This window comes from Canis aureus, chromosome 8, assembly GCF_053574225.1.
Source record: "Canis aureus isolate CA01 chromosome 8, VMU_Caureus_v.1.0, whole genome shotgun sequence".
Lineage (NCBI taxonomy): Eukaryota > Metazoa > Chordata > Mammalia > Carnivora > Canidae > Canis > Canis aureus.
The window spans coordinates 68,350,555-68,375,452 of record NC_135618.1 but is presented as its reverse complement, the minus strand read 5'-3'; the positions used below and the strand labels follow the sequence as shown (position 1 = coordinate 68,375,452).

General features: G+C 42.6%; 1 protein-coding gene across 1 annotated transcript; it reads left to right on the top strand.

Annotated features, from left to right (window-relative positions):
- The first annotated feature begins 932 nt into the window (after positions 1 to 932).
- Positions 933 to 23,188, top strand: TRIM4 (tripartite motif containing 4). Its single transcript, XM_077907827.1, has 6 exons — positions 933 to 1,412; positions 6,203 to 6,298; positions 6,952 to 7,182; positions 11,515 to 11,537; positions 11,774 to 11,871; positions 21,553 to 23,188. Exons 1-6 carry the CDS (start codon positions 1,020 to 1,022, stop codon positions 22,137 to 22,139), a joined length of 1,428 nt encoding a protein of 475 aa, XP_077763953.1. The 5' UTR covers positions 933 to 1,019; the 3' UTR covers positions 22,140 to 23,188.
- The last annotated feature ends 1,710 nt before the right edge of the window (positions 23,189 to 24,898 follow it).

Sequence of the window (24,898 nt, the reverse complement as noted above, 5' to 3'; positions counted from 1 at the left end):
CACCCCTCGTTGGCTTAGAGCATCCCATACACACAGACCTACTGCGAGTTGAACCACCGAACTGGTGGGAAGTCTTCTATCTGGGTAACACCATCTAACCCAAGATTCTTGACCCTGACAAGTGTTAGAAGCCCTATTTGCGATAGGTGAGCGTGTTCCATGCTCTAAGAATGAACTTCTTTGACCTGGTGTTTGTCTCCTGTGCTTGGAAAGAGAGGGACATCAGGCTGAAGCGGGGTAAACAGCCATCTCCCCACGAGCTCGAGGGGGCTAAACACTCCCTTTCCTGGGGGCCTCTCCGAATACTGGCTCTTCAGTTCACCTGACCCCTCCAACACCTGGAGAATATGTGGGCTTCACAGTAGAAAATCCTGCCTTTCCAAGAGCTCAACTAGCCCTTGGGGCTGGACACCGAGAACCAAGGCTGACTGAAACGAACGGACTTCAGGGAGCGCGAGCTTAACCGCCCAGCGCCTCCTCTGTCCCCACTCCAGGCCCAGCTGCACAGATCCCTGTGGTCCTCCAGGCCCGGGGCTGCAGCACGCCCAGAGAACCCGCCCGGGTTGCCGCTCTCCGAGGACGTCGGAACTTACGCCTCCCCGAGCCGGGGGCGGACACGAATCTCATCTCCTCGACGCGAAGGAAGGAAAGACTCGTTAGTGCCTCCCCGCTCGGCTCTTCCGGCTGCGGCTCGCCAGGACTCCGCGCGTCCGCTCTAGGCGTTCCCGGAGCCAGTTCCGCATCTCTATGGTTGGCCCGAGGGCAGCCAGCATCCCGTCGTGCCCCGCGGCCAGGCCCGGGCAGCCCTGCACCGCCCTCCCGTCGCGGAAACACCGCCGCTGCCAGGCTCGTGCCCAGGCTCCGCAGCGGGCGCGCACGAGGGAGGGCGGGACCCGAGCCTCGAGCGCGGAGCTCCCGCACTGCCCCCTTCCGGCCGCCCGCAGCCAGCCGGCCGCGCCCGCGCCCGCCCCCGCGCCTGGCGTCCGACACAGAGCCCGACCCCGGGACAGAGAGGCGACATGGAAGCCGAGGACCTGCAGGAGGACCTGACTTGCTCCATCTGCCTGGACTATTTCGAGGAGCCGGTGTCCATCGAGTGCGGCCACAACTTCTGCCGCGGCTGCCTGCACCGCAGCTGGGCGCCGGGCGGTGGCTCGTTCCCCTGCCCCGAGTGCCGCCATCTGTCGCCGCCCGCCTCGCTGCGGCCCAACTGGGCCCTGGCCCGGCTGACGGAGAAGACGCGGCGCCGCCGCCAGGGCCCCGTGCCCCCCGGCCAGTGCGGCCGCCACCGGGAAGCGCTGCGGCTCTTCTGCGAGGAAGACCAGCGGCCCGTGTGCTTGGTGTGCAGGGAGTCCCAGGAGCACCAGGCGCACACCATGGCGCCCATCGACGAGGCCTTCAGCAGCTACCGGGTGAGCCGGCCGTGGCGGGGCTGCGGTAGTCTCGGGAACGCTTACGTTGACCTCGAGACCCGCCAGGTGGCCGCTATTCCCGCTGAATAAGGACGACCCCCTCCCGCCCCCGGGTGCAAATTTAAAGCGATTGACCGATCGCAGAGCTGGGCTTGAAACTGGGATGGGGAGGGTCTGCGGAGAATTTTCAAGGTACTGGCCCCTGGGAGCTTCTAGTTGAAGACAGTCATACCGGGAGGGTGTAGGTCAGTGTCGCCCTATAGAACCAGGATGCGAGCCGCGTTTATAATAAAACTTTCCTAGTGGTAAAAAGAAACGGGTGGTGCTAATTTTAATAATATACTTTATTGAACCCAATTATCCAGACTGTTATTCAACAGTAATCGCTATGGAAAATTATCGTTAAGATATTTTACTTTTGTTTTTCATAATAGGCCTTTGCAGTCTGTGTTTATGTTGACTGTCCACATTTTGGGTGCTCACCTGGCTAATGGGTATTGTATTGGACAGTGCAGATGTATAGCTACAGGTGTTAACAGACAACTGATGTTTTGGGAAAAGCCAGGCTTGGAATGATGAGGCGGGGGTATGCTACGATCTTTCTTTCATCATTTGGGAAAAATCACTTAAATGTTTGAATTTGAGGATTATGTGTCCTGCCAATTTTATGGGTTAAGGAGTTTCAGTTGGATAAATCAGTTTATCTTAATTCTGCTCCAGCCACGCTGCCTTTTTGCTTTTGTTTCAAGCCTGTTCTCTTTCTCTTACCTCCACCTTCCGTCCTTTACATCTTTTTAGCTTTTAGCTTGAAGACTTTCCTTGATCATCCTTTCCAGAGTAGTCCTATATCCTTCTATGCTGTAACTCCAGTGGTCTCCCAACAGATTTGGTATCTAGTAAGTACTGCTTGAATATGTGGGTTGAATGAAACAAGTGTTTTGTAAACTATAAAATGCTGTACAGTTTTATCAATTGATTACAAACAGGAGATATGCCAAGTGGCACTACAAAGTATACATCCATTCCTTCACCCAGTAACATTTATTTATGCTTACTATATGCCAGGTGTTGTTCTAGGATCTGGACATAAACGGATAAGAAAGACATAGACCTTGTCTTTTAGGGGACAGCAGCGTGTAGACCAAAAATTTCAGTGTGTGAATGAGTTACCCCAGTTTGTATCAAGTGGATCAAAGGTCTGAGGTTGATCAGGGAAGAGTGAGAAATGGTTTCACCAAGTTGAACAGAAACTCACTCTTGGAGGGTGAGTACAATACATAGGGGAGAGGATATTCAGGTGAAGGGAACAGCATATTCAACTGTGTGGTGGCTTGGAATGGCTTGTGATGAATCTAAGAGGACTGGAAGTTGCTCAGTATTTCTGGAGAGTAGAGGGAGGGAGGACGCTTGGAATTTGGGTTGAAGAACTTCTTGGTGTTGCTCTCCTGCCACTTCGTGGCAGTTTCTGTTATTGCAGGGGACGAGTTTTCTAATCCTGGAATTCTTATTTTTATTTGGGGGAGTGGGGGGAGGCTGTTCATATTCCAGCTGTGGCAGGATTCAGTCTTGGAATAGAACCAATGATACAGGATAATTCGTGCATGCTGGAATTGTTAAGGGTTTTTTTAAAAAAAAACTGAAAAATGCTATTTAAAAGTTTTTTTTTTTTCATTATTAAACAAAAATGAAAACTTAAAAAATTCTTGGTCATATTCAAAACGACTGATCTGATTACGGACCTCCCATGTACATCAAATTTGATAGTAATCACAAAGTAGCAGTTACATAATTGATAAATGAATACAATTATTTGAAATAGCTTCCCAAATAGCAGGTTATATGCCTATTTAAGTTAACAATTAGGGATGATAAATAGATTACATAAGGTTAGAAAGTGTTGTATTAGAAAGAAAATAGCATAGGTGATTTTGTGATGTATAACAGAACTATATAAATCCCTTTACAACCTAATCTCATCCCCTGTCAACATTTTAATATGCAAGTTCCAAGCAAATGTGAAAGTTGGAGGAATTTTATAGTAACACAAGTATACCCGCATCTACATTCTGCCACTAGCATTTTACTCCATTTATCACTTGTCTATTCATCTGTCTTTTCTCTGCATCCATCAATTCCTATTTCCTTTTGAGGCATTTAAAATTAATTGCAGACTTCCTCCTGTACTTTAGCATGCATACTGTCTACCACACTTAATGTTTGTGGTGTTTTTTGAAGTAACAATACAATTAAATATGCACATCTTTAGTATATGTTTGCTGAGCTTTGACAAATGCACACACTGGGCACCTTAAATCCTCAAGATAAAGAATGATACCGGGGTGCCTGACTGGCTCAGTTGGTGTAAGATGTGACTCTTGATCTTGGGGTTGTAAGCTCGAGCCCCACATTGGAAATTACTTAAAAATAAAATCTTATATACATAGGGCAGCCCCAGTGGCACAACAATTTAGCGCTGCCTGCAGTCCAGGGTGTGATCCTGGAGACCCGGGATCGAGTTCCACATCAGGCTCCCTGTATGGAGCCTGTTTCTTCTGCCTGTGTCTCTGCCTTTCTCTCTCTCTCTCTCTCTGTGTCTCTTATGAATTAAATAAATAAATAAATAAATGAATAAAATCATATATATATATATATCAATAAAAGACCATTATCATCACCCCAGAAAGCTCCTCCACCCTCTTTCCCAGTTAATCTCTGCTCCCCCCCCCCCCAACACGCAACCACAGTTCTAATTTTTTCCACTGAAGATTAGTTTAGCCTGTTGTTCTGGAACTTCATATAAATGGAATCATATTGTCTGTACTCCTCTATATAGGCTCCTTTTGCTCAGCATTAGTTTGATATTCACCCATTTTGTGTGATCAGTAGCCTGTAACTTTTTGCTACTGAGTCATATTATGTTATATGAACATACCACAGTTTGTTTATCTTTCAATCACTGCATACCTGGGCTGTTCCCAGTTTTTAGCTCTTATGAATGAAGCTGATATATTCTCATACAGGTCTTTTTGTGGACATACACGAAAGGGAGAGGAGCAGAGAGAGAGGGAGAAGCAGACTCCCCATTGAGCAGGGAGCCCCATGCAGGACTCGATCCCAGCACTCCAGGATCATGACCTGAGCCAAAGGCAGGCACTTCACTGACTGAGCCACCCAGGCGCCCCTTAGATCTCTTTCTTGACCCTTAACTGCTAACTGTACCGATTCGGATGTCCCGCACACAGTTCAAACTCAGTTTATTCAAGTTGAATATAATTTTTCACCTTCTATTTACACACCACTCATTTCCCCGTATTACCTAATTTGGTAAATAGCCCACAGTCCTAGGGGTCAAGCCGGAACCCAGGGGCTGAATCTGGACTCCTTTCTCCTGCAGCCCTTTGGTAGCCAGTTCCTGCTGGTTTTCCTCCTGTGTGTGCACGCCTTGAACCTGCCTGCTTCTGTCTTCCGGGTGCTGCCCCTCCATAGCCCATTTGGTTAATTCCTTTTATTTTTTAAAGCTCCCTCAGGTTTTTAAATTACAAAATGGTATATGCCTTTTGTAGAAAATCAAACAAAACAAATTTATAAAAATTTTAGTCCTCCTTTGCCCCAATTTCCAAGCCATTTCTATTCCCCAGAAATAACCAGGGTTAATAATAATTAGATATATATTTTTCCACATTTCTATTTAAATACAAACACACACACACATAGGGGCACTTGAGTGGCTCAATCATTGGTTGAGCGTCTGGCTCTTGATTTCATTTCAAGTCATGGTCTCCTGATAGTGGCATTGAGCAGGGTGGAGGGCTCCATGCTCAGTAGGGCATCTGCATGCCCTTCTTTCCCTCTGCTTCTCTCCCTGCTCACACATGCCCCTTCTCTCTCAAATAAATAAATCTTAAAAAGATAAATACAGATTTCTATGATACTATTGTCTTGCAGCTTAGTTTTGTTTTGTTTTGTTTTTTTAACATAAGATAGCATAGCATCAGCCTTAATGGGATGAGCACTGGGTGTTATATCTTTGCAGGTCGAACTCCAATAAAAAATATACCAAAAAAAAAAAAAAAAAAGATAGCATGTCAGTATATAGAGAGCTGCCTGAGAGTGGTATAGAGTATCAATATGCCATAATTTATTTCATAATTCCCCATTGATGGATAATGAATAATGCTGCAATGCATGTTCCTATACATACTGATTATTTTTACCAGTGTTTCATTGGACAGATTATTGGAAGTAGGATTATGCACATTTTAAATGATTCTAAATCCTGCTGGTTGCCCTTCAAAAAGATGGCAACTTTTGGGATCCCTGGGTGGCGCAGCGGTTTAGCGCCTGCCTTTGGCCCAGGGCGCGATCCTGGAGACCCGGGATCGAATCCCACGTCGGGCTCCTGGTGCATGGAGCCTGCTTCTCCCTCTGCCTGTGTCTCTGCCTCTCTCTCTCTCTCTGTGTGTGTGACTATCATAAATAAAAAAATAAAAAAAAAAATTAAGATGGCAACTTTTTACAAAAATCTCATACTATTATAGTGTCAGAGGCCTCCCTTGCCAATATTAGATATTTATTAATCCTCTAATAGTTTTCATTTTTTGCCAGCTTAGTAGGCAGACTCTATATAGTGTTAGGAAGATTTCAGACCAGAATACTTTTTATGCCTAAGTCTGTAACTGTCTCCCACATTTTCTCAATTTCATTTCCTGTTTGTATTAGGTGAGTTTTAGCTCTTGAACAATCAGGATGCTGGGGGAGATGATTTCTCTGATATGTGTTTCTGCCGGCAGGACAAGCTTTGTAAGACTCAGTGTAGTCTGAAGGACAAGATAAAGAAAGCCATGCATTTACAGGACATGGAAGTGAAGAATGCTGCTGAGTGGAAGGTAATAGCAGAAGCTGTTGGGCATTTCTTGCCCCTGGGGCCCTTTGGTATTGTTGGGAAGAGTTGTGAGTCTTCCTGAAGATAAAGTGATAGAACAGAAAGTGTCTGTCTCTGCTGACCTGTGGCTTTGGGCGATGGGAGTTTCACATACTTCATCCCCGTGTCTCTAAGGAAATGTTTTCTCCTTCCCACTTTTTCCTAAGTATACTCCCTAGGTTGTAGTTGGTTTGGGTCCACGGCACTGTGGAAAGGAAATTGGCTTTGCTTTCAGAGATACTAGTCTAGTTGGGAGGCACGAGGTGCATGCATACATGCCCACCTAAAGTTTTAACGAAACTAAATTGTAGGTGTTCTGGAGGCTAAACCAACGAAGAGATGCAAAAGTGTATTTTAGTTTACAAAGTGTACAAATAAGGCATTGCCACCAGCAGTAGAGACTCAAAGGTTACAAAGAATGAACTAATACTATACAGGCCAGTCCAAAGATGCCAAGTAGGGTATAAATAGATTAGCAGAAACTTGCAGAGGGCGGGCAGGAGCTTTCTGGAGGAGTGATTAGGATGCAAGCGCCAGGGATGGTTGGGGAGTCGCATGCATGGAACTGAGGAGCAGGCCAGACAGAATAAGGACTGAATGAATCTCATGTCGCTCTAGGAAAAGGTGAAGAGTCAGCGAATGAGACTCAGCGTGGAGTTTGCAAAACTGCACCTCTTCCTGACTGAAGAAGAACAACAATTTCTTCAGAGACTAAGTGAGGAAGAAGAAGAGATGAATAAGAAACATGATGAGAACATGTTAAAGCTCCATCAGATAATCACTTCCTTGAAGCAGCTCATCTTAGAGATCAGAGAGAAGAGCCAGAGCTCCACCCTCGTGTTGCTTCAGGTGAGACAGGGGAGGGTTTGGTTAACATTGCTCGCCCAGCTGCCCTGGTCTTTAGAGCGAATGTCTTTCCTGGTGAGTGGGTTTAATAGAAGTGTATTCTCACTGTTGATAATTGCATTACTACTGTCATTGTACAATTAAAGAGTTGAAGATTTACCTTGCAAAGGAAATTAACATGAAAGGTATGCTGAGCTCAGGTATTATGAGATGCCTACATTCACTTGGTCTAATAGTTTGCGTAGGATCTGAGGCACATCTAAGACTTTTCATTCATCTTATTTATACAATTATTTTTTATTTAAGATTTTAATTCTTTATTTGACAGAGAGAGCACAAGCAGAGGGAGCAGCAGGCAGGAAGAGAGAGAAGCAGACTCCCGGATGAGCAGGGAGCTCAACGTGGGGCTTGATCCCAGGATCCTGGGATCATGACCTGAGCCAAAGGCAGATGCTTAACTGACTGAGCCACCCAGGCACCCTTTTTGTGTACATTTATAATTCTTTGTTAAAATAGTAAAGCAAAAAAACCCTAAAATCACAAAGTAGATAACTGTGTCAACAGATTTTAAGATAAATTTTTCTTACTAATTTTTAATCATTCTATCATAGCTTGACAATATTTTTGCTCTTAGCTCCAGATTTTGATTGATATATTCATTTATTATTTTGTTAATTTATTTATTTTTGGTATATTCATTTAAATAATTTCTAATATCTGGCAACCTTTAAAAGGTTATAATTCTAATTCATTAGCACTCAGGGGTGTCTGGCTGGCTCAGTCAGTAGAGCATGTGACTCTTAAGGTTGGGAGTTCAAGCCCCACATTGGGTGTGGAGCCTACTAAAAAAAAAAAAAAAGAAAGTAAAAAGTAATTCATTAACACTTAGATTTGGGACATTAAGCCAGTTTATTATCAGTAGTCCTTCCTTGGAGTTAATCTTTATATCCTCAGCAGGTCAAGTGTCCTTATAACTATTTCAGTTTTCAGATAGGATTCAACATTTGTGACCATCTTCTTTTTTTACTGCTGAGATAATTCACCTTTGGTCTTAGATCCCTCAGAACCTCTCCTTTCTCCATATGATGTCTCTGAAGAGGAAAGAACTGTTGAAGGACCCTTCAGTCTATGATTACTTTTTTTTTCTCTCTCATTAGGAGACAATGTTCTACCTTTAAGAAAGAGAGACACATGGACCCACTCACCAGTTATTTTCAGCAAGAAATCACTAGCAGGGTGTTATATGTCATCTAAGTGTAATGATTTCCAAGAATTGTCTAGAACTTTTGTAACTTGCCTGAGCTGTGAAGTTCCAGTTACATATCCAAACATATACTCTAGGATAACACATGTAAACATTTTTTTTCAATATAGGTTTAATATCTACTCAGAATCTGAAACCTCATAGGTACACATGAATGAGCAGAATGCTTACCAAAAATATATCAGCCGATATAAGGGCAAGGTAGGGAAATGATTAAAGAAGATAGAACTAGATGATAGAGTCTCAGGGCCTAAGAGAACTTATTTTACCAATTCTTTCACCCATCTATGTATTTATTCCTTTATTCCTTAATTTTTAGGCCATTAATTAATTCCATTCTTAGAATTATAGACACAAAACAAAACAAACAAACAAACAAAAAAACTGTAGGAACATCATAAAAACTATACTGTTGTACCTAATTTTTGTCTTTTTATTTGAATGTGTTCTTGTATAATACACAGTATTGCTTTGGTTTACGTATTTTTAATTTATGCAACAATTTAATCTTGTTGCATTGGATCTCTTGCTTTTTTCCTTAGACACTATGTTTCTAAGATCCATTCCTGTTGTCATATATACATTGGGTTTACATGTCCATCTACCACACTTTGCCAGTTCCTTCTTCCAGTGATAGAAATCCAAGTTGCCCTAGCACTATTACCACTATAAGTAATGCTGCAGTTTAATCATTAATACCTGAAATTCTTGTTTTTATTATTATTTTATTAGTTCTTGGGTTTGCTCCATAGCTCTAGCTCTTTCTCAGCCTCTGAAGCTGGCCTGCTTAGCTTATCTACATTGACCCTTTCATTTGCTGGTAAATGTTTTTAAGCTATATTTTCACCTTTAAGTATTGTTTGTGTCCACAGATTCAGACAGCCTTGATTTTATTGTCGTAATACAATAAACATGTTTAAAAACATTTTAAGTATAATATCTGTAGAGAAAAATGTATAAATCATAAACTTGACAGATTATCACCAAGGGATCCATCCATGAAACCACCAGCCTAGTCAAGTAATAGAACACGAGTAGCCTGCCAGATGCCCTGCCCTCCACCCCTATGCTTCTCTGTGAGGGTGCTCTTCCTCCAGACTTCTCACATGGTTTCATTTTGCCTGTTTTTGAATAAGAGTTTCAGTATGTGCTGCTTTTGCTTACCATTATGTTGTGAAATTAACCCATGTCACTGTAGATGGCAATTTGTTTCCTCACTGTGTAGTATTTCCCAACCAGGAGTGATTTTGTTCCTTCAGGGCAGTGCTGGAGACATTTTTGGTTGTCACAACTTGGGGGGGGGGGGTGGGGACTCCTACCAACATCTGGTATGTAGAGGCCGTAGATGCTCCTAAGCATCCTATAATGCACAGAACATGCCTCCCATCCAGCTCCCAGCAAAGATTTATCCAGCCCAAAATGTTAATAGTGCCAAGGTTGAAAAACCCTGCTGTATAGTATTCCATTGTATTAATATACCAAAATCTACTATTCATTTTACTGTTAGCAAAATTTGGGTTGTTTCTAAAAGTTTTTACTGTTAATTAAAAAAGCAAGTTATGAACATGACTTTTTGATGCACGTATGTCCACATTTCTACCAGTTGTGTATCTTTGAAAGCAATTCCTAGTCACAGGGCATATATGTTGGTTCAGCTTTGCTATAACAAACTATTTTCCAAAGTGGTTGCACCAGTTTACATTGTGACTTGCAATATGTGAGAGATCCAGTTGCTCTCTATACTAGGCAGTACTTAAAATCGTCAGTTCTTTAATTTTGGCCATCCTGGATGATGTGTAATGTTATCTCAGGTCCTCAGTCAGCACCCTTTCTCTCCCCAGAAAAGGTAGATGCGTTTCCCTAATGCCTAATGAGGTTGAGTATTTTTTCATGTGGCAATTAACCATTCTCATACTTTTTTTTTAAAGCTTTCTTGAGGTATAATGTACATACCTTGTAATTCATCCCCTTTAAGTGTACTTTTTATAATTAAATAAGTGATTTTTTACAACTTTACCAAGTTGTGGAAACCTTACCAAAGTCCAGTTTTAGAGTATTTCAAACACCCCAATAAGATCACTCTGTGCTTGTTTATTTTTTATTTTTAAAAGATTTTTATTTATTTATTTATTTGAGAGAGGGAGAGAGAAACAGAGGGAGAGGGAGCAGGGAGCTCTGCTGAACAGGGAGCCTATGTGAAGCTCTATCCCAGGACACCAGAATCATGACCTGAGCAGAAGGCAGATGCTTAACTGATTGAGCCACCCATGCAGCCTACTTTGTGCTTGTTTATAGTTAATCTCTGTTCCTACTTCCAATCTCAGACAACCTACTTTATGACTCCATAGAGTACCCTTTTCTAAATATATAAACAGAGTCATACAGTGTGTAGTTTTTTGTCTATGGAATCTTTTATTTATAATGTCTTTGAGGATCATTCATGTTGTAGCATTTATTAGTATTATATTTGTATTCCTTTTTTTATTCCTGAATAGTATTTTATTATAGTATATACCACATTTTGTTGATTGTTCACCAATTGATGGACATTGGGTTGTTTCCACTTTTGGCTATTATGAATGATACTACTGTGAACATTCACCTGCCATTCTTTGTGTGGACATATGCATTTATTTCTCTTGGGTAGATGGTAGGAGCAGAATTGCTGGGTTGTATCATGTATTTATATTTAATTTGTTACACTGCCAAACTGTTTTCCAGTGTGGCTGTACCATTTTGTATTCCCACGACATCCTCACCAACACTTGTTACTGTCTGTGGTTGAAAGAGAATAGATGGAGAAGTAGGCAAAAGCCAGGAGAGAGTTAGCATCATGATGCCAAAGGAAAAAGAATAGTTTCAAGGAAGGGATTGGTTAATAATGTCGAAACAGTGCAGAGAGGTCATGTGAGAAAAAAGACACCATGTGTTCAATGCATTCGTTTTGGCAGCATGAGGTTATATGTGACATTAACAAAAGTTACTGACAGAAAAGTGTCCACTCATAGAGTTGAGTACTAGATCTCAAGAGGAGGGGATGTAACTTAATTATATTTTTATTCTCTTCACAGAATCCAAAAGATGTGTTGAACAGGTATGAGCTGCTGCTTTCTCATGGTGGCCTGAGTCGGGGGGAAATAGGCCTGGGCTCCATAGATTGGTGTGGGTACACCTTGAGAGTCTGGGTGGAGGAGTTCTACCACTAACTTTCACAAGGGGCGGGTGGGAGAGCAGTGATCTGAGCTTTGGGCTTGGAACCTTCAGTGGGAGTTGGGGCCTTGGCTGCCCGAGTTTTCTCTGAAGAAGAGCAGGCTTCTATGCCTTCCTTAGGAGTGAGAACCAGGATGTGAACTATTCCCCTGAAATTCTAAAGATGAAGACTGTGTGCCAGATACCAATGATGAAGGAAATGCTGAAGCAATTCCAAGGTAAGCATGGTTGGAGCTCCCAGAAATCTTTAAAATAAGAGAATAAGCAATGAGAAAAATCTAGAAAAGAGAGGAAACAGAACATGCAGCCAGCAAGAGGGTCATGAGGAATGGTGGTAACTAGAATACATGGGTATATGCTTCATTCAAGAAGCATTCACTTAACATGTTACCCTGTGTTGTAAGGTGTTTGTGATACAAAAAGGAAAAGACTGATTCTAAGAATTTAAGCAAACTAGAAAGACAGACTCCTATCACTTACTGTGCCATTGTGGGATCTACTGTTTATCATGGTATAAATAAAATATGGAAGTCAGAGAAAGAACTCTGTTGCAGGGGAAGTGGGGAGTTTTCATACAGAGGTGACATTATTCTGAGATTTGAGGGATGAATAGCTGTTTGTCAAGTGGAAAATGGAGGTACACTCTTGTAAGTAGAGGGAGCAGCATGAGCTAAGGTGTGGAGAAAGTGGAGAGGAGGGTATCCAATGTGACTAAGCCATAAGGTGCATTGTGGGGAAAGGCAGGAGCTGGTTGAGATGGTGAGTACAGGAAAGTCTGAAGATAAACTTATTGGATCTCCAGGGAAGTGCCAAGGCGTGTAGGTGTTGTAAAAGCTACACAGGCACATCCACATCCCTGATGAAGAACCATATGGTGGATGTCTACTTCCAGCTAAGATGACGTATTGGGGACTGGATTTACTCTTTAGCCTGAAACTCAGCTAACTAAAAAAACAAAAATAAAACAGACACAGTATATGAAACAACCATTTTCCCAAACCTGGATATCAAGCAGTACAGGACAAAGAAATGTGAAACAAATGAAATGAACTGTATGATTTTCTCCAGCCTCCAGCCTTAAGAGAGCTTCCAGGCCATCACAGGGAGTGAGTGGTAGGGGAGGTGGAGCCAGGTTGAGGAATGGAACGGCGTCCAGGGAGAACAAAGCAGTGAGAGCTTGCAGAAGACTGGCGAGGAGAGAGCCATCCAGAGGGTGATGATCTACAGAGGTGCCCCCTGAATTTTCAGCAGAGTAATGACCACTGACCAGCAAATGCTTTTTTTTTTTTTTTTAATTTATTTTTTATTGGTGTTCAATTTACTAACATACAGAATAACCCCCAGTGCCCGTCACCCATTCACTCCCACCCCCCCCCTCCCCTTCTACCACCCCTAGTTCGTTTCCCAGAGTTAGCAGTCTTTACGTTCTGTCTCCCTTTCTGATATTTCCCACACATTTCTTCCCCCTTCCCTTATATTCCCTTTCACTATTATTTATATTCCCCAAATGAATGAGAACATATAATGTTTGTCCTTCTCCGACTGGCTTACTTCACTCAGCATAATACCCTCCAGTTCCATCCACGTTGAAGCAAATGGTGGGTATTTGTCATTTCTAATAGCTGAGTAATATTCCATTGTATACATAAACCACATCTTCTTTATCCATTCATCTTTCGTTGGACACCGAGGCTCCTTCCACAGTTTGGCTATCGTGGCCATTGCTGCTATAAACATCGGGGTGCAGGTGTCCCGGCGTTTCATTGCATTTGTATCTTTGGGGTAAATCCCCAACAGTGCAATTGCTGGGTCGTAGGGCAGGTATATTTTTAACTGTTTGAGGAACCTCCACACAGTTTTCCAGAGTGGCTGCACCAGTTCACATTCCCACCAACAGTGTAAGAGGGTTCCCTTTTCTCCGCATCCTCTCCAACATTTGTTGTTTCCTGCCTTGTTAATTTTCCCATTCTCACTGGTGTGAGGTGGTATCTCATTGTGGTTTTGATTTGTATTTCCCTGATGGCAAGTGATGCAGAGCATTTTCTCATGTGCATGTTGGCCATGTCTATGTCTTCCTCTGTGAGATTTCTGTTCATGTTTTTGCCCATTTCATGATTGCATTGTTTGTTTCTTTGGTGTTGAGTTTGATAAGTTCTTTATAGATCTTGGAAACTAGCCCTTTATCTGATATGTCATTTGCAAATATCTTCTCCCATTCTGTAGGTTGTCTTTGAGTTTTGTTGACTGTATCCTTTGCTGTGCAAAAGCTTCTTATCTTGATGAAGTCCCAATAGTTCATTTTTGCTTTTGTTTCTTTTGCCTTCGTGGATGTATCTTGCAAGAAGTTACTGTGGCCGAGCTCAAAAAGGGTGTTGCCTGTGTTCTTCTCTAGGATTTTGATGGAATCTTGTCTCACATTTAGATCTTTCATCCATTTTGAGTTTATCTTTGTGTATGGTGAAAGAGAGTGGTCTAGTTTCATTCTTCTGCATGTGGATGTCCAATTTTCCCAGCACCATTTATTGAAGAGACTGTCTTTCTTCCAATGGATAGTCTTTCCTCCTTTATCGAATATTAGTTGCCCATAAAGTTCAGGGTCCACTTCTGGATTCTCTATTCTGTTCCACTGATCTATGTGTCTATTTTTGTGCCAGTACCACACTGTCTTGATGACCACAGCTTTGTAGTACAACCTGAAATCTGGCATTGTGATGCCCCCAGATATGGTTTTCTTTTTTAAAATTCCCCTGGCTATTTGGGGTCTTTTCTGATTCCACACAAATCTTAAAATAATTTGTTCTACTCTCTGAAGAAAGTCCATGGTATTTTGATAGGGATTGCATTAAACGTGTATATTGCCCTGGGTAACATTGACATTTTCACAATATTAATTCTGCCAATCCATGAGCATGGAATATTTTTCCATCTCTTTGTGTCTTCCTCAATTTCTTTCAGAAGTGTTCTATAGTTTTGAGGGTATAGATCCTTTACATCTTTGGTTAGGTTTATTCCTAGATATCTTATGCTTTTGGGTGCAATTGTAAATGGGATTGACTCCTTAATTTCTCTTTCTTCAGTCTCATTGTTAGTGTATAGAAATGCCACTGACTTCTGGGCATTGATTTTGTATCCTGCCACGCTACCGAATTGCTGTATGAGTTCTAGCAATCTTGGGGTGGAGACTTTTGGGTTTTCTATGTAGAGTATCCTGTCATCGGCGAAGAGGGAGAGTTTGACTTCTTCTTTGCCAATTTGAATGCCTTTAATGTCTTTTTGTTGTCTGATTGCTGAGGCTAGGACTTCCAGTACTATGTTGAACAGCAGTGGTGAGAGTGGACATCCCTGTCTTGTTCCTGATCTTAGGGGAAAGGCTCCCAGTGCTTCCCCATTGAGAATGATATTTGCTGTGGGCTTTTCATAGATCGCTTTTAAGATGTCGAGGAATGTTCCCTCTATCCCTACACTCTGAAGAGTTTTGATCAGGAATGGATGCTGTATTTTGTCAAATGCTTTCTCTGCATCCAATGAGAGGATCATATGGTTCTTGGTTTTTCTCTTGCTGATATGATGAATCACATTGATTGTTTTACGGGTGTTGAACCAGCCTTGTGTCCCAGGGATAAATCCTACTTGGTCATGGTGAATAATTTTTTTAATGTACTGTTGGATCCTATTGGCCAGTATCTTGTTGAGAATTTTTGCATCCATGTTCATCAGGGATATTGGTCTGTAATTCTCCTTTTTGGTGGGGTCTTTGTCTGGTTTTGGAATTAAAGTGATGCTGGCCTCATAGAACGAATTTGGAAGTACTCCATCTCTTTCTATCTTTCCAAACAGCTTTAGGAGAATAGGTATGGTTTCTTCTTTAAACGTTTGATAAAATTCCCCTGGGAAGCCATCTGGCCCTGGATTCTTGTGTCTTGGGAGGTTTTTGATGACTGCTTCAATTTCCTCCCTGGTTATTGGCCTGTTCAGGTTTTCTATTTCTTCCTGTTCCAGTTTTGGTAGTTTGTGGCTTTCCAGGAATACGTCCATTTCTTCTAGATTGCCTAATTTATTGGCGTATAGCTGTTCATAATATGTTTTTAAAATCGTTTGTATTTCCTTGGTGTTGGTAGTGATCTCTCCTTTCTCATTCATGATTTTATTAATTTGAGTCTTCTCTCTCTTCTTTTTAATAAGGCTGGCTAATGGTTTATCTATCTTATTAATTCTTTCAAACAACCAACTCCTGGTTTTGTTGATCTGTTCCACAGTTCTTCTGGTCTCGATTTCGTTGAGTTCTGCTCGAATCTTTATTAATTCCCTTCTTCTCTTGGGTGTAGGATCTATTTGCTGTTTTTTCTCTAGCTCCTTTATGTGTAAGGTTAGCTTTTGTATTTGAGTTCTTTCCAGTTATTGAATGGATGCTTGTATTGCGATGTATTTCCCCCTTAGGACTGCTTTTGCTGCATCCCAAAGATTTTGAACGGTTGTATCTTCATTCTCATTAGTTTCCATGAATCTTTTTAATTCTTCCTTAATTTCCTGGTTGACCCTTTTATCTTTTAGCAGGATGGTCCTTAACCTCCACGTGTTTGAGGTCCTTCCAAACTTCTTGTTGTGATTTAGTTCTAATTTCAAGGCATTATGGTCTGAGAATATGCAGGGGACGATCCCAATCTTTTGGTATCGGTTCAGACCCGATTTGTGACCCAATATGTGGTCTATTCTGGAGAAAGTTCCATGTGCGCTTGAGAAGAATGTGTATTCAGTTGAGTTTGGATGTAAAGTTCTGTAGATATCTGTGAAATCCATCTGGTCCAGTGTATCATTTAAAGCTCTCGTTTCTTTGGAGATGTTGTGCTTAGAAGACCTATCGAGTATAGAAAGAGCTAGATTGAAGTCACCAAGTATAAGTGTATTATTATCTAAGTATTTCTTCACTTTGGTTAATAATTGATTGATATATTTGGCAGCTCCCACATTCGGGGCATATATATTGAGGATTGTTAAGTCCTCTTGTTGAATAGATCCTTTAAGTATGAAATAGTGTCCCTTTTCATCTCTCACTACAGTCTTGGGGTAAATTTTAGTTTATCTGATATAAGGATGGCTACCCCTGCTTTCTTTTGAGGACCATTCGAATGGTAAATGGTTCTCCAACCTTTTATTTTCAGGCTGTAGGTGTCCTTCTGTCTAAAATGAGTCTCTTGTAGACAGCAAATAGATGGGTCCTGCTTTTTTATCCAGTCTGAAACCCTGCGCCTTTTGATGGGGTCATTAAGCCCGTTCACATTCAGAGTTACTATTGAGAGATATGAGTTTAGTGTCATCATGATATCTATTCAGTCCTTGTTTTTGTGGACTGTTCCACTGAACTTCTTCTTAAAGGGGAATTTTAAGAGTCCCCCTTAAAATTTCTTGCAGAGCTGGTTTGGAGGTCACATATTCTTTTAGTTGCTGCCTGTCTTGGAAGCTCTTTATCTCTCCTTCCATTTTGAATGAGAGCCTTGCTGGATAAAGGATTCTTGGTTGCATGTTCTTCTCATTTAGGACCCTGAATATATCCTGCCAGCCCTTTCTGGCCTGCCAGGTCTCTGTGGAGAGGTCTGCTGTTACCCTAATACTCCTCCCCATAAAAGTCAGGGATTTCTTGTCTCTTGCTGCTTTAAGGATCTTCTCCTTATCTTTGGAATTTGCAAGCTTCACTATTAAATGTCGAGGTGTTGAACGGTTTTTATTGATTTTAGGGGGGGATCTCTCTATTTCCTGGATCTGAATGCCTGTTTCCCTTCGCAGATTAGGAAAGTTTTCAGCTAGAATTTGTTCAAATACATATTCTGGCCCTCTGTCCCTTTCGGCGCCCTCGGGAACCCCAATTAAACGTAGGTTTTTCTTTCTCAGGCTGTCGTTTATTTCCCTTAATCTATCCTCATGGTCTTTTAATTGTTTGTCTCTTTTTTCCTCAGTTTCCCTCTTTGCTATCAACTTGTCTTCTATGTCACTCACTCGTTCTTCCACCTCGTTAACCCTCGTCGTTAGGACTTCTAGTTTGGATTGCATCTCATTCAATTGATTTTTAATTTCTGCCTGATTAGCTCTAAATTCTGCAGTCATGAAGTCTCTTGAGTCCTTTATACTTTTTTTCTAGAGCCACCAGTAGCTGTATAATAGTGCTTCTGAATTGGCTTTCTGACATTGAATTGTAATCCAGATTTTGTAACTCTGTGGGAGAGAGTACTGTTTCTGATTCTTTCTTTTGAGGTGAGGTTTTCCTTCTAGTCATTTTGCTCAGTGCAGAGTGGCCAAAACAAGTTGTATTGGGAAAAAGAGAAAAAGAGAGGAGAGAAAGAAGGAAAGAAAAGAGAAAGAGAAAAAAAGGGGAAGAAAAAAAAAACGGAAAAAAAAAAAGAAGAAAAAGAGAAAGAAAAAGAAAGGAGAAAAAAAGGGGGTGGGGGAAGGAAACAAATCAAAAAGCAAAACAAAACAAAACAAAACAAAAAAAAAAGGAACCACCGGGGAGTATCTTCTGATCCTTAAAAGTCCCTTGGCTTCTCTTGGAAGTTGTCAGTCTAGCTGGTCTTCTGGGGGAGGGGCCTGTTGTGCTGATTTTCAGGTGTTAGCACTTGGGGGAGTTGCTGTGCCCCTGCCCGGTGCAGGGCTCAGTGGGGGTTGTTTACCCCGTGAGGCCGCAGGAGGATCAGCCCCAGTTGCGGGACCAGCTCTGGAAACCTGGATTCAGCTCCGGCAGGAACTCCGTCTGCAGGGCCTGGAGGCTCCGGGGCGGGGCCGCTGATCTGCTCAGCTCGGGGCAGGAGCGTCCTTGCTGTCCTGGGCCCTCCCGGCCTCTGCCTGTCCCGGGGGAGGCAGGATCCTGGGCTGTGTCCCGGCGCCCTGTGCTCAGGAGCCTGCGCTGTTGGATTCGCGCTCCCGCCCCGCAGCCCCCTCTGCGGAGCCGCCCCCGAGCCCCTCCGAGCTGCTCCTGGAACCGCGCAGCCCCCTCCGCACGGAGCCTCTTCCTCTGCCCGAGCCCCCCCGAGCTGCTCCCGGGGCCGCGCAGCCCCCTCCGCGGAGCCGCCGCCCGAACCCCTCCGAGCTGCTCCGGGTCCCCAGCCCTTAGGGAGCTCGGCGCACTCTCCTGGGCGCGCAGTTGCTCTGTTACTGTCTCAGGGAACCCGAGGGCATCCTCGCCCTCCTGGGTCCTGCTCCACCTCCCTGGGAGCCCCTTTCCGCCCGGGAAGGTCGGTGCAGCTCCTGCTCCTCCGGGACGGGGCTCTCCTGTGCTGGCGACACTCGCCCTGGCCTCAGCCCGGCTCCTCGCGGGGCCCCTCCCCCTCGGAGGCCTTTGTTTCTTTACTTCTTTTTCCCCATCTTCCTACCTTGGTAGAAGCGCGAACTCTTCTCACTGTTGCATTCCAGGTGTTCTCTCTTTAATTCTCAGGCCGAATTCATAGATTTTCAGGATGATTGGAAGGTTTTCTAGGTAATTTGGTGGAGACAGGTGATTTGGGGACCCTACTCTTCCGCCATCTTGCCCCTCCCCCAGCAAATGCTTTTGAAGAACTATCTTAGACTGAGCAAGGACGTTTCAAAAAATGATTAGAAGGAATAGTTCCTGGTGCTCCCACAAGGCCTAAACAAAGCCTGTTCCTAGCAGCCATACTAGAAGACTCTTAATTCCTGGGAAACTAGAAGACTCTTAATTCCTGGGAAAGTCTTGCCTCCTTAGTGGTGAATAATTAACCCTACACTGGGCACTGCTTTGGACCCACCTTATAAATCATGAATACTAGATCCAAAAGGATCAAATTATTTCAAAGTAACTGCATCCCAGGACAAAGCTCAAGAAAAATTTTAAAAACGAGCACCTAACAATGTATATTTACAATGTCTGGCATCCAATCAAAGATTACTGGGGATGCAAAAAGGTAGGAAAGCATGACCCATAGTGAGAATAATTGAAACTGACCTAGGATTGACCCAAGTGTTAGCATAAGCACAGAAGGACTTTAATATAGTTATTATTGCTATCCCATAAAGAAGTATTTGGAGACTTGGGAGATCTAAAAAATCCCAAGTCAAACCTCTGGAGATAAACTACAGTGATTGAGACTAATACATTGATTGGGATTAACAGGTGATGAGATGTTGCAGAAAAAATGGTTAGTGAATTTGAAGGTGCATCAGTGGAAACTACAAAATGAAACACACAGGAAAAATCCTTAAGCCATGAAAAGAGTGTTGGTGAGCTGGGGGATAATCTTATGCAGCCTTATGTGTGGTAAGTGGGATTCCTGAAGAAATGAGTGGGATGGGGATGAGACAGGAAAAATATCTGAAGAAATAGCTCCAAATTTTCCAAATTTGGTAAGTACCATAAGTCTATAGATCCAGTAAGTTCACAAGCCCTAAGCACAAGAAATATGAGGGAAACTATACCTAAACCAGTGTAAAGAGAACATTTTGATGCAAGAAGAGGAAAAAAAAAGAACATGGTACTTAACAATGGAAAAAAAGGATGATGTTCCATTTCTCTGAATTCACCAAATACTTAAGAAAGAAATTTCAAAAAAAAAAAAAAAAAGAAAAGAAAAGAAAAGAAAGAATTCTCCATTCTACATGAGCTCTGAACAAAAAAAAAACTGAAGAGGGAAGAATGCCCAATTCATTCTACCTGGCCTGCATTATCAGGATACCCAGATCAGACAAAGAGATTATGAGAGAAAAGGGCGATAGATAAGTGTCCCTCATGGACACAGAAGAATTCTGAAGATAATTTTAGCAATTTGAACCTATCTACATATTTACACATAATGCATCACAACCAAATGGGTTTTTTTCTAGAAAAGCAAGATTGGTTTAACATTTGAAAAATCAGTGTAATTCACCACATTACCAAACTAAAAAAAAAAAAAAAGGAAAACTATATGAACACCTCAGTAGATGTAGAAAAAGCATTTGTCAAAATCTAACATCCATTCCCAATTAAAAAAAAAAAAAAAAACTCTTGGGACACCTGGGTGGCTCAGTGATGGGAGCCTGCTTCTCCCTCTGCCTGTGTCTCTGCCTCTCTCATGAATACATAAATAAAATCTTTAAAAAAATTCAATAAACTGGAGAGACATGGAGAGTCTGGGAGGAAAGAGCTTTGGGAGGCAGGGAGGCCAGGGAGGAAACTAGAGACACAGTTCAAGTGGAGGATGTTGAAACTGAATGAAGATGGTGGCAATGGGATGGAGAGGAGGCAAAGAACTTGAGTGGTATTTCAGAGGTGAAATTGATAGGACTTGGTGATGAATAAGCTATCCAGGGTCAGAGGGAAAGAGGAGTCAGAGAACCTTAAGATTTCAAAGTGTAAGTGTTTAGGTGGAGGTAGTGCTCTTACAGCTCGGAGAATACAGAAGACAAGATATCTGCATGTAAGGGCTAGGAGTTCTAAGAGGATGGGAGGGGACTTAGGATAGTGAGTTGCGTTTTGAGTGATCTGTTATGTGCCTGTGGAGATGCCCAGCGAGCATTGAGGGGAAAACTTGTCAACAGTGCCACCTCCATGTCTCAGTGCAAAGCCCCAGCCTATCAGCCATCTCGGTCTGGTCTGATTCAACAAGGCAGAAGTTGGTAACATTTCTCCCAATTTAATGCTGTTTGTGAAGACTTGGGGCCATGAAATAATGAGCTTCCTGTTTTTAGGTCTTAGTGGTTTAGAGCAGAAGGGAAATGAAGATTTTACTGTGCATAAGGCCACCTCGTGGCCTGCTAGGCCCAGCTGAGGGTGAGCTGAGAGGCAGTGGGGAGTCTCATCCTTGACAGTTCTTGTTAGGAGAAGTTCTGAACTGAAGCTGGAAGAGGGGCATTTCTGGAGGAGGGTTGGTGGTAAGCTATTGCATTATAAATCACTGCTCTCGTTTTCTCTGCAGTGGCTGTAAGTGTAGCTGTGGATACAGCTCATCCCAAACTTGTCTTCTCCCAGGATGGGAGATACGTGAAGAATGGAGCATCAGCCAGTTCTTGGCCATTGTTTTCTTCAGCGTGGAGCTACGTTAGTGGATGGAGGAACCCTCAGAAGAACGCAGAGTTTGTGGAAAGATTTCAGCACTTACCCTGTGTTTTGGGAAAAAACGTTTTCATTTCAGGGAGGCATTACTGGGAAGTTGAGAACCGAGATAGCCTGGAGATTGCTGTGGGGGTGTGTCGGGAGGACGTCATGGGGCTTGCAGATGGTTCAAAAATGTCCCCCCATGTAGGAATCTGGGCTATTTGTTGGAGTTCTGCTGGCTTTTGGCCCCTAACAAGCTCTCCTGTAAGTCCTACCAAGCAAGAGCCTGCTCTTCACCGGGTGGGGGTTTTCCTAGATTCTGGGGCTGGGGACATCTCCTTCTACAGTGCTGTAGATGGCACGCATCTCCACACCTTTTCTTGCCCTCTGGTCTCCCGCCTCCGGCCATTTTTTTGGTTGAGTCCATTAGCATCTTTAGTCATCCCAGCAGTGACTGGTGGGAAATGAGGTTGTTCTTCTCTTGCCCAAGAATCTCCTCCCGTACCCCAGCCCAGAGACATACATCCCTTGGCCCTCTGCTCTCACTTCCCACATACTGGTCCAGGGAGCACATCAGTACTGTCCATTCCATTTCATGTTTTGTTCACTCCCTGTGTGTGTGCTGTGCATAGACAGGGATGGCAGACCCCACTGGTTGCCTTCCCAGCAGCCACTTGCTCCACTTCCCTCCTTCTCTTCTGGTTCTTCCTAATTGAACTGTTTGATGGGCACCCTCCCTGCGCTTCAGGAGAGCCAGTCCCACATGAGGCAATTCTGGCCAATGAGCCTGGATGAGAAATTTTCTAAGGTGCTTCTGGGGAAAGATTTTATAGCTTTAAAGAAGAGGTGTTTGAGGAGACACAGCCCCTTTTCTGATATTAGCAGGTGTCTTGGAACTGCGGAGAGCACAGTAACAGTGGAAAGGAAGAAAACATGGTCATTGGCATCGCTGGACTATTGGAATTTCCTTAATCTGAAATTTCTTATTATAGGAGATGATTGCTCCCTTATTGTATAAGGCAGTCCAGGTTGCCTTTTGGTATAGGATTATTTCACTGTCCCTGAAATTTGACAAATTTGTAGACTCTGCTTTTGTTCAGTCGTGTAATTCTTCTCTCCAGTAAGTACCGATACCCCTCACTTTTCTGGACCAGAAAGTTGAGATCTTCCCTTACTCTGCCTGCGTTTGCTGTTACTGTTCTTCGCCCACCCACGTCTGTGCCCTCAAGTATTCATTATGGTATTCATCTGTCAGATTCTTACATTGGATATGCAAGGTTTTAATGTCACACCTAAAATGTTGGGAGACACTTGCTAAGTATTCACACTGTGGTGCTGGCCTCTTCGGTAATGCTCTCACACAACTGGCGAAGCTCAGTGTAAGATGGAAATTAAAATCCTCTTTCTACAAGTAAGAAAACAGAACTTTGGAGGAACTCAGTACTGTTTAGCTGGCAGATGAGAGTGTTGGGATTAAATCCAGATTTGTCTGAAATAAAAGCCTGTGCTCTTTTCTAGTCTGTGTTTATTTTATTTTATTTTTATTCTGTTTATTTGTAAGTATTTATTGAGTGCAGATTATAGGTCAGCATCACCTTTATTTTAGGTTTTTGTTTTGTTACATGTTTTTTTCCTTGTATATGTACTTTCCTGCATTTTAGCTTTCTTCCCTACATTATAAGCTCTCAGCAGATTATAATAGATGCAGGTAGTTATTTTTAAAACAATGATTATTTCTCTCTGGTTGGGTAAGTCATGTACTTATAAAATTTGGAACATACAAAAAATATAAAGTTGAAAGTTACTGATAATCTCACCACTTCTAATATTTTAATATATTTCCTCCTAGACTTTCAGTAGACTTTCTGGCAGCGACTTAACAGGGTTTCTTACAAAACCTCCAACATCTTCCCTAACCTCTCCTCCCCTCTTATGTTCCTATCCATCCTGGCTTGTCTTCCTCTTCGCCTGAGCAACCCCCTCATTTAATGATTTCTGTTGAGTTCTCCTTAACTTTCCAAGGTACTTGCTGTTAGGAGTTGAATTGTGTCCTCCAAAAAGATATGATGAAGTCCTATCTGTGAATATGACCTTATTTAGAAATTAAGATAAGGTCATTAGGGTGGGCCCTGATACAATATGACTGGGACTGTGATAATTAGAGGGCAATCTGCAGGTGTGCATGGAAATGCTGTGTGAAGACACAGAGGGAAGATGGAAGAAAACAGATGAACATATGGGAAGAGGGTAAAGAAAAAAAGGAGAGGGACACCTGGGTGGCTCAGTGGTTGAGCGTCTGCCTTTTGCTCAGGGTGTGATCCTGGGGTCCAGGGATTGAGCCCCGTATTGGGCTTCCTGCAGGGAGCCTGCTTCTCCCTCTGCCTATGTCTCTGCCTCTCTGTGTGTCTCTCATGAATAAATAAATAAAATATTAAAAAGAAAAAAAAAAAGGAGAGAGGGAACTAAGCCATAAGTGAATCTTGATAGAGAACAAACTCAGGCTTGAGGTGGGCAGGGGATAGGCCTGGTAGGTGATGGGTATTAAAGAGGGCACTTGCTGTGATCAGGAAAAAAAAAAAAAAAAGTTATTGTTCTTTCCAACCTTGGTCCAGCAGAATGGCTCCCTCAAAGAAGGGTAGTGAGAAGAAGGGCTGTTCTGCCAAAGAGGTAGTGGCAAGAGAATATACCGTCAACATTTACAAGCATCCATGGGATGGGTTTCAAGAAGTATGTTCCTTGAGCACTCAAAGAAATCTGGGAATTTGCTATGAAGGAGATGGGAATTCAAGTGCACATTGACACTAGGCTCAACAAAGCTGATTGGCCCAAAGGAATAAGGAATGTTCCATACCGTATCTGTGTGTGGTTGTCCAAAAGACATTGGATGAAGATTCACCAAATGAGCTCCATATATTTTAACCTATGTATTTGTCACAACTTTCAAAAATCTGCAATTAATGTGGATAAGAACTAGCCACTGATGTCAAATAAAGGTATAGAATTGCAAAGAAAAAAAAGTTTCTGTTTGATATAGTTGGACAAAAATATATTGTTTTGCTAGTTTTTTTTAGTTTCATTTTTCCTGTTTTCTGCCGCCTCATTTTATTATGTTTTAAAAAATAAAATTCATTTCGTTTCCTCTACTTATATATACTTCTTTTAAAAACATCTTTAGTCATTGCCATAGAGTTTGCATTGTACATTTTGAAAAATCTGAATCTACCCTC